The sequence below is a fragment of the Ictalurus punctatus genome, chromosome 13 (genome assembly GCF_001660625.3).
Source record: "Ictalurus punctatus breed USDA103 chromosome 13, Coco_2.0, whole genome shotgun sequence".
NCBI lineage: Eukaryota > Metazoa > Chordata > Actinopteri > Siluriformes > Ictaluridae > Ictalurus > Ictalurus punctatus.
The window spans coordinates 2,122,501-2,132,351 of NC_030428.2; the positions used below are offsets into that span (position 1 = coordinate 2,122,501).

Sequence of the window (9,851 nt, forward strand, 5' to 3'; positions counted from 1 at the left end):
CAAGCCAGGGTACAAAAATAGAGCAGAGATTTTTAAATAAATAAAAATGCAGAACCAGGAATCCAAAAATGGACTTTTCTGATAAGCGGCATTTTTTTATTAGGGGGCCAAGCACCAAAGATTTCTAAACACCCTACTGGAATAATTTTTTTGTTATTTTCCACAATAAGAGTCTATGGCAGCCTGTAGAACGCTTCGTACATTTATTTATTTATAAATAAATAAATAAAATCATAACGTTAATTTCAGAAAAGTGTGGGGGGGGATTTGGCTTCTTCTGATCAAAGCATCGACAAGACAACCCAAATGGATTTTTGATACACAGCACGGTTCGTCCTTGACGTGCAAATGATTTTAATGGAAAAGTCTCTAAACAGTGTGACGTATACACATCAAACATCGCATGTGACTGAAGGACATGTCCCTCTACCTGAGAGACTCCCAAGGGGTTTTATCTGAATTCACCTCTAGGGTGCACTATTCAGAAATCGGTAAAACTGCTCATAACTTTTTGAACCAACATCAAATCATGATTTTTTTTTCTTCTTCTATTGATTCCCTAGAAACTGCTGAGTGTTGTCGTAATTTGCCAAAGTGGAAGTCATGCATTTTGTAATGTGTCAAACTGTTTTTCACTCCTTCTCCTAGAAATGCCGTCCAAATATCACAAAATTGGTCTCACAGCATCATAAGTCCAATCGAAATAAAAACGTGTTTCTCGGATTTCTGATTTGCGGGATGATTCGTCCATGAGCTGCAAACAAATTTGATGGGTATTCCGGCAAACAGGAATCATGGCTGTATCTCAGCAACGCTTTTTTTTTTTTTTTTTTTTTTATAAACGTATTGACACCAAACCAAACACATGTATTTAAATTTGGGGCCAAAAAGTGATTGGCCCCCTTTATCGCTGCTCACAGCTATATTTGAAACGTTATTTTTCCTTGTGACATCAGCACAAAAAAAAAAGGTAAAAAAAAAGGGTAAAGGTTCGAAGTCTTAGATTCGGAGAAATGAAGAATATTTGATCGTTTTTGATAAAATGGAGGCTAGTTTGAAAGACATCACGCCGCACGCAAACAATATAGAAATGCTAACGTGCTAGAACGAGCACGTTAATATAACCCTGCAATTTTTTTTCCCTTAGAGGAAATTGTGACCAATCAGAATCCAGAATTCAACACTTCTTTTCCCTCTTTAAGGCGCTGGAGCGATTCTACGAAGCCGTCATGCAGGGAATTCTGAGACACTTCAACTTCGAAGGTGAGGCTCGAGTTTATGGACGTTATTATCAAAGCTGCAAACCTGTATTCATCATGATCGCTCTCTCTCTCTCTCTCTCTCTCTCTCTCTCAGTGGTGAAGTGTATACTGGTGGCTAGTCCGGGTTTCGTTAAGGATCAGTTCATCTCCTACCTCTTTAAAGAAGCAGTGAGGCAGGAGTGCAAGGTTCTGCTGGAGAACAGGCCCAAATTCATGCTAGTGCACGCGTCATCCGGACACAAGTACTCTCTCAAAGGTTTGCATGAACACTTATTTAGCACGCCGCGCATGGTTGCAGTTTAAATACTATTTCATTTTAAAACGTTAGATTTTGTTTCCACAGAGGTTCTGTCTGATCCGGCCGTCACGAGCCGTCTGTCCGATACAAAGGTATCATCGTCTGGGTTATGTACTGTATAATTCAGAACATATCGTCATTTTATATTTTACTACTTTAATTTACTGCCGTGTGTGTGTAGGCTGCAGGCGAGGTAAAAGCCTTGGAGGATTTTTACAAGATGCTGCAACATGAACCAGATCGAGCTTTCTACGGGTCAGCCGCCATTTTGTTTGTCTAATGAAATCATCTTATCGTGTAAGAAAACGTATTCTGTCCTTATTCTTATGCAAACGAATTGTAATTTTTCTACACACAGCCTGGCGCACGTGGAAAAAGCGAGCGAAGCGTTAGGCGTCGACATCCTGTTGATCAGCGACCAACTGTTCAGGTGACGCCTACGTTAGCATGGCTGCTGTTAGCTTGGAAAATGGTGTACGCAGAATACGTTCTGCTTTGCCGTCGTGATGTCATCAACGTTTTCATTTGTTGTGGTGTTTGTGTTAGACACCAGGACGTGGCCACCCGGAGCCGATACGTCCGGCTTGTGGATAACGTGAGGGACAACGGAGGAACGGTCAGGTAAAAAAAAAAAGGGTCAGATGTGACATGTAGGCATTAACTTCCCTTTGAGGAAATTAACGGATGACCCCGAGCCACGATGCTCCAGCAGCGTTCTAAAAAAAAAAATGTCCTACGCAAGTGTTTTATAGCTTCAGTAGTTTCGTGAAGCATCTGAGCTGTAATTACAGAATACAAGCTTGGAAGCCCTGGTTTTCTGGAGCGTGGATGAGGAACGTGGCCGTATCGTTATTTAAAAGTCTTCATGTTTGGATATTGTGTGATATATTTCATGTATATCTAATTGCTCTACAATGTCGTATTACTAATGTATTCATACGTTTTATTTTCTCTTCTTCCATGAAGGGTATTTTCAAGCTTGCACGTCTCCGGAGAACGTAAGTTTACCGCTTTTCCACATTTTCCATTGGCTAGAAAGTAGAACTGAGCCTCACATCTCTCTTGGTATGTTTTTCTCTCTGTGTCTTACAGAGCTAAATCAACTCAGCGGCGTGGCAGCCATCTTGCGCTTCCCCATCGCCGACGTGTCTGATGCCGAGGAAAACAGCAGCTCTGATGAAGATTGATGGAGATCCAACATGAAATTGAACACCATAAACACCTCACTAATGTGTTTAAACGTAGCAATTCCATCATTATAACAGCTAGAAGAAACGTGCCTTTAATGTCCAATGTGGTCAAATGATCCCAAGCGGTGGACTGATACATCGGTATATTGGTATCGCATATTAGTATAATGAAATATCCTACATGGATTTTTTTTTTTTGATTGGAAATGTTGTATGCGATTCGTAGACTTTCTTTCATCTCACGAAAAAACACGACAGTGGAGTTATCGAAACGGACAGGGAATAAAATCCAGCATTTTCCCCTTCAATCATTCTCGAGGTGGTTAAAAAAAAAAACACACATCTGCTTTGCTTAACTCTTTAATAATCAAAGGAAAGAAATGGAAAGTCCAAATTGAGCAAATGTAGCTTTTGTTTTCATTTCGATTGTAAATAAATGATATGATATGTTTCTTTCAGTAAATAAAACATGCAGCATTTGGAAAAAACGTAAGGAAGTCCTGTTAGATTTATTTATTGTGCATGATTATTAAACAGGCAGTACGTATCTTTTCAGAAAGCCTGTCAAGTCTCACAAGTCTCATTTTAGCCAACTAGCTATTAATACAAGAGAAGATAATAAACTTTATAGAATATGACCTCAAAATTCACTCAGAATCCTGTCAAGTTAGCCTGTGTTAGCTAACTGGCTAGCAATTAGCAGTGAGGAATGATGACGTAAAAAAAACATTTCGGAGTGTTTCTTCACTGTTTTCTTTCAGTTAGCTAGCATTAGAAGTTATCTAATGTTAGCTAACTGGCTAGCAATTAGCAGTGAGGAAGGACTGTGTTCATGAATATTAAACAGCTCAGAAATCCTCTCATGTTAGCTGGTTAGAAATTAGCAGACAGGAATATTTACATTTATGAATATTTACAATCTCACAAAGCCTGTCTAATTTACTCAGTTTAGCCAGCTAGCAGAAATGAAGTTAATTAACATTATAGAATATGAACTCAAAATTCCTCTGAATCCAAGCTGTCAAATTAGCATGTTAGCTAACTGACTAGCAATTGGCAATGAAGAATAATGTCATTAATTCTTGTCAGAATCCTGTCAGATTAGCTCATTTTAGCCAACTAGCTAGCATTAGAATTGGAGATAAACATAGAATATAAGACTCACTCAGATCAGCTTGTGTTAGCTAGCTGGCTAACCAAGTCTGTGAGGGTTATATGTTGCATATAAGGCTTCTCTAAGACAGAAGAAATGAAATGTTGAGTCAAAATAATTACTAATGTAGATGTAATGTAGATGTAATGTAGACACAATGTTTTTTAATGGATTATGGGATATGTAGGACTTGTTGCTTTAAAAATCATACAAATTTAGGGATCTCATAAGGCAGCATTTTAGGTTCAGACATGAATTCTTTCTCACCTCCAAATACAGCCTAGTTTTATTTTTCTTAACATCACAGACACACCAAACTACTTTTTTTGGTTCACCACTGCATGTGATTCATGATGTACCGAAGACGATATGTTGCATATACTGTATGTGTCATATTGTTCCAGCCCTAGCGAGTACCCACTTATATTTTGTTCATTTCGCAGCACACTGGTAGTCCTTCAGCCATGCCAAATCCTCCATGGTGCCCCAGTGCAGGAACATTATGGCCAGAACAACGATTACATGCATGATCTGGTGACTGTTGAACCAGTAGTCAAAGGTGCCGGGGCTGAAGCGCTCAGGTACGCGCCACACATTGACCAGGCCACCCATCAACGCCAGCGCATCCATGATGACGTAGAGATGGAGCGACTCTGGGTTTCCTGTGCCAAACCTGAACCAGCGCAGGAAAAAGAGGAAAGCCCGGAACAAGGCTTGGAAGGCGAACGATCGCAGACGTCGAGCACCACTCTGAGCAGTTAGCGCGTCATGGACACCACGGCATGAGAAGAGCACGTAGCCAAACATGGCAGCACGGCGCGCCAAAGGCTGGCACAGGAGAGTGATGTGGACGATTGGCAAAGCACCTGCAGGTAAATAAACAGAGAGAGAGAGAAAAAAAGAGTGGACTATGAGGGGTTTTTTTTATTTATTATTATTTAAATGCACTGAGTATGCGAGAGAGAGTGCTTTGCGTGAAAGCTGGAGTGTTTTGTTCAAAGGTAAGTGCATTTTGTATAAATGTGAGAGTATTTTTTGTGTGAAAGAGAGTTTTGTGAAAATACGAGTGCACTTTGTGTGAATGTGTTTTGTACGGGTGCGAGCGCTTTGTGCAAATGAGAGCGTTTGATGTGATTTTCGAGCGTTCTGTGCAAATGTGATGCACTCTACATGTAATTGTGAGGTTTATGTGCAAATCTTTGTGTGAAGGTGCAAAGGTTTTATGACTAAAAGCGTTTGTGTACACGCGAGGGCATTTTGTGTGAATGTAAGAGCTTTGTGTGATTTGTGTTAATGAGAGAAGTCTGTGTCAGATCTTTGTATTGTGTTTGACACAGTGGTATTTTGTGTGAATGTGAAAGTATTTTGATGACAGCATTTTGCATAAATGCAAGAGCAATTTTTGTGAATGTGAGAGTTGTCTGTGACTGACAGAGCATTATTTGTGGTGGAGCTGAGCATCTTTTTATGATCATGAGAGGGTTTTGTGTCTCCAAAGCACTAGGGTACATCATATGGGTACAAGTGCATTAGTATAGTATAGTGTAGCGCATTGTGGGATTTTCTGAATGTACTGGATATTCTCTATAGCCCTGTATCACCCTAAGCCAGGGTTGTCCAATCTTATCCGCGAAAGGCCGGTGTGGGTGCAGGTTTTCATTCCAACCAAGCAGGAGCCATGCCTGATTCCACCTGTTTAATCAGTTGATCTCGGCCTTCAGTAGACTCAGGTGTGGCTTCTGCTTGGTTGGAATGAAAACCTGCACCCACACCGGCCCTTTCCGGATAAGACTGGACACCTCTGCCCTAAGGCATGTGGTCCACCTCTAAGTTGATACTTTGTTGGACCTATTGGGCACAATTCAAAATTGTGTACTATCTAGGGAATAGTTTGGTGTCTGACCTCTTGAGGTCACCTATCCTATGTCCTAAACGTCAAGACAGATAAAACACACCTGAATCAAGTGCCCGACTAATTATCAAACCCTTCCTTGTTCACTAATCGCCTTTAAGGCGATAAAAAAAATATCCTGACCCAGAGTGTTGACGAGACAGACGCCAAACATGTCAAAGCAGAGCAGGGCGTCATAGACTCGAACTCCGCCTTCATGATTCATGAAGATATGATAGAGAACGGAGCCGACGGTGGGAGAGAGGCAGGCTATGTAGTGTATGATGCAAAGCCACTGATCGTCCACTTCGGACCAGGGAATGCTGAGAGGCAGTAGAAGTAGGAAGCACATGAACGGGATACCTGCAGGAAAGACCAGAAGGACCTTCGTAATCTGCGTCACCTAAATGTAGCAAGAAGATCTGTAGTGAGGTTAAAGAGAATATACAATAAAAGCAGAAGTCTTAAATAACATATAGTGATGTCTTGGATTGTGTCCTAGCCACTTTTAGTGCACTCAGTGAGATGTAATGCACTGTTAATACCCAGGTGATATGCTAGAACAGCCAAGAATGGAGGTGTGGAACCCTGAACGTATATTCATGTCCTAGATAGTGACGTGCAGAGTAATATCTTGGATGTGTAGGTAATCCTGCTCCTGTGTGGAAGCTTAATGTTCTTAATCACTGTAATGTGCTTAAAAAGGGTTGTCCTTTCAAAGTCAGCCAAGTGACCTGTCCTCCAGATTTCTCACCTCAAAGTGAGTGCTATGACAATAGAAGTTGACAATAGAAATGTGCTATATAAATGTCATAACAGTGAATTCAATGTTCGCTGCCATAAGCTTGCAAACGTCTTCTAAAAGTGCTGCTAATGCTATTACTATTAGCTCACTACTAGTTACAGGTCTGAGACTGGAAGAGCCGTGAATAACCATGTTTACGTTTGATATACAAGCATGTCTAATACATTTATGAAGAAGTGCAGTATAATTTATGTTTGATAAGCTAGTTGTTCTGGGTTTACTTGGAGAGAAGTATGCTAGTGTACTGCTGTGTGCTAACATTTGTAAGTAGAACACTTGAAAGATGTACACTACGTGACAAGTGAAGTGCTTAATTTTATTAGGTTTTTATATAAGCAAGTTTTAATCCAGTATTCCAATATCGTTGTTAACATTCAAAATTGTACTTGGAGAAGAGCTGTGTCGACGCCAAGCGAAATGATTTAGCTAGCTAGTATATAGCTGTTGTTCTGTTTATAAACAGAACGGAAAGGTACAGCGGCAGTGAAAACAATACAGAATGATCAGGAGCGTCAACATTTACCTCAGATATGTTGGTACATTACTGAGAAAATGTCTAGATTACACTGCAATTTCACTTAACACTGACCGCTAACCAAAACGTGAACCCAATGGGTGACTCAATTCAATTCAATTCAATTCAATTTTATTTGTATAGCGCTTTTTACAATAGACATTGTCTCAAAGCAGCTTTACAGAAATATCAACACGGTATACAGATATTAAAGGTGTGAATTTATCCCAACTGAGCAAGCCACTGAGTGGCGACGGTGGCAAGGAAAAACTCCCTAAGATGTTTTAAGAGGAAGAAACCTTGAGAGGAACCCGACTCAGAAGGGAACCCATCCTCATCTGGGTAACAACAGATATTGTGAAAAAGTTCATTATGGATTTACGACTCTAGAACTCAGAAAAAGTAAGCGTCGGAAGTGAGGTGGAATCTGTGGTTTGTACCTTGTGTTTGTATAATATATAGATAATATATAAAGCTATTTTCACTTGATATCATTTTTTGTCAGCTCAAATAAACCAAAGGAGACCGTGTTGCTAGCTGGCAAATATTATTAGCCATTATGCTAACTCAATAACTAGCATTTCACTGTTATATGCTGTTATGTATGTGACTGTATGCTGAACTCAGCCCTGTGATTACACGTGATTAGATTCCCCGAACACACAGATTTACTGCTAATCCAAACTAATGCCACTTACACACACTAGTGTGTTAGCAAAAGTTCTTGAGAGAAACTGTGAGCCTGAATGAGCCATGAGGAAGCGAACTGTGTCAATTTAGCAGTGAATTTTACTTTTCAAAATAAATAAATAGGTGTATGAATATAAGCATATACATTGTATATGATATCTGAAGTGTTTCATAAAACTAAAAATGCATAAATACTAAAGATAAAAACTGAAGATAAAAACTGCATAAAGATGTCTATTTAAAACCAAACACAGTAGCAAAAAAAAAGCTTCCAATTTCCATAGAACTGTCCAAAGAAAGATGAGACTGGGGGTGTCAATATGCTTACCATGCGTGTAGATGTTTCCGGATTCGTTGTGCAGATAAAAGAGACTTCGTAAGCATCCTGTGCAGGTGGACACAGGACGATATCCGGTCAAAACATATCTGTTGAACTGAAGGTGTGGCGGAGAGTTCTTAAAATCCAGAAGTTTTGGCACAGTGAAAAACACCATTGTTGTTCTGAGGCGACTCTCAGAATCCTCACCAAGTACACCAACAAGTAGTCATGCAGGGAATGAACCATTTATTACTGATCTATATGCTTGAAAGTACAGCAGAAGTTACAGCTCGACAGGTCCATGGCTTTGGATGAACACCTCTCCACTTGTGCACTCTCAGTCCCCATCAGTCCTCAAGTCTCCAGACTTGATCTATCACTCAGGACTTGCAGTGGGACGTCCCGGGGAAGTTCAATCCCGTCCTCCACCTGTATTTGTGCGGATAAGGCTTAGAGTGCTTCTCACACTGACCTCTATGTACTAGACTCCTTATTCTGAATCCAATGGTCGGTCCAGGCTGTCATTAATTCTGCATAATGATCTTTATGCTCTCCTACACTTCTTAAATGATCAGAAATTATACTCTAGCATTTGATTATATTTATATCAAAGTACTGCTGAATTCTGGATTCTGATTGGTCAGAAGCGGTTGCTTAATTTTCTATAATCGCAGCCTCTTTTTATTTAATTTTATCACAGCCACTTTCAGTTGTTGTTTGTTTTGGGGGTTTCCTCCCTTCATGCTCCTCTTCAGGAGGTGAAATGCTGCTCAATTGGGTTAAGGTCTGGTGATTGTCTTGGCCAGTCTAAAACGTTCCACTTGTTTCCCCTGATGAAGTTCTTTGTTGAGGCAGCAGTGTGTTTTGGATCGTTGTCTTGCTGCATGATGAAGTTCCTCCCGATTAATTTGGATGCATATCTCTGTAAACTGGCAGACAGAATGTTTCTGTAGACTTCTGAATTCATTCTCCTGCTATAAAGATTAGTGAACCTGTTCCAGAAGCAGCCATGCAAGCCCAAGCCATGACACTACCGCCACCATGTTTCACAGACGAGCTTGTATGTTTTGGATCATGAGCAGATCCTTTCTTTCTCCACACTTTGGCCACTTTGGTAGAGGATAATCCTTGTTACAGAATGTTTTAGACTCATCTCTGGATTTCTTTGCAAATTCCAAACTGGATTTCTTATTCTTACTGCTGATAAATGGTTTGCATCTTGTGGTATGGCATCTATATTTCACCCCTGCCCTGCGAATGTTGACAGTGATGTCACTGTCGATTGTTGTTTTGAGGATTTTTCTTCACAGCTCTTACAATGTTTCTGTCATCAACTGGCATTGTTTTTCTTGGCTGACTTGTTCGATGTCTGATTATTAGTACACCAGTGGTTTACTTCTTTTTCAATGCTTTTCTTTCCCTCTGCTTTTGCAATGGTTCTGGTAGATCGTTCTTCTTTTCTCAACTTTTCTCAAAAATGGCCATAGACAGCTCTCTGGTCTTCATATTGGTTTATCCTTTTTAACAACAAATACACAGGTCTTCACAGATAAAACTCATGGCTCAAACCAAGAGTAGATGTTCAGCGCTATTAATGGTTTAAAATATCAATTTATCAAGGCACACCTGGGCAACAAGAAACATCTGCCAGTCACATGTTCCACATTTTTGATCACTTGAAAAATGGGTGAGTTCAAACAAAAGCAATATGATTTCAGCGCTTCTCTTA

The 9,851-nt window shown here is 40.1% G+C and overlaps 2 protein-coding genes across 2 annotated transcripts in view; one reads left to right on the forward strand and one right to left on the reverse strand.

The window, feature by feature from the left end:
- The window catches only part of pelo (pelota mRNA surveillance and ribosome rescue factor), a 5,911-nt gene extending 2,673 nt beyond the window's left edge, over positions 1-3,238 (forward strand). Inside the window, exons 6-13 of the mRNA XM_017484233.3 lie at positions 1,203-1,263; positions 1,357-1,518; positions 1,606-1,652; positions 1,742-1,815; positions 1,919-1,990; positions 2,107-2,181; positions 2,527-2,558; positions 2,653-3,238. Coding sequence (XP_017339722.1) covers positions 1,203-1,263; positions 1,357-1,518; positions 1,606-1,652; positions 1,742-1,815; positions 1,919-1,990; positions 2,107-2,181; positions 2,527-2,558; positions 2,653-2,747 — 618 coding nt within the window. The 3' untranslated portion in view covers positions 2,748-3,238. The remainder of the gene's footprint in view (positions 1-1,202; positions 1,264-1,356; positions 1,519-1,605; positions 1,653-1,741; positions 1,816-1,918; positions 1,991-2,106; positions 2,182-2,526; positions 2,559-2,652) is intronic.
- paqr4b (progestin and adipoQ receptor family member IVb) lies at positions 2,695-8,433 on the reverse strand. Its single transcript, XM_017484234.3, has 3 exons — positions 8,132-8,433; positions 5,939-6,157; positions 2,695-4,769 (listed from the first exon to the last, which is right to left on the reverse strand). Exons 1-3 carry the CDS (start codon positions 8,295-8,297, stop codon positions 4,336-4,338), a joined length of 819 nt encoding a protein of 272 aa, XP_017339723.1. The 5' UTR covers positions 8,298-8,433; the 3' UTR covers positions 2,695-4,335.
- Between the last annotated feature and the right edge of the window lie 1,418 nt (positions 8,434-9,851).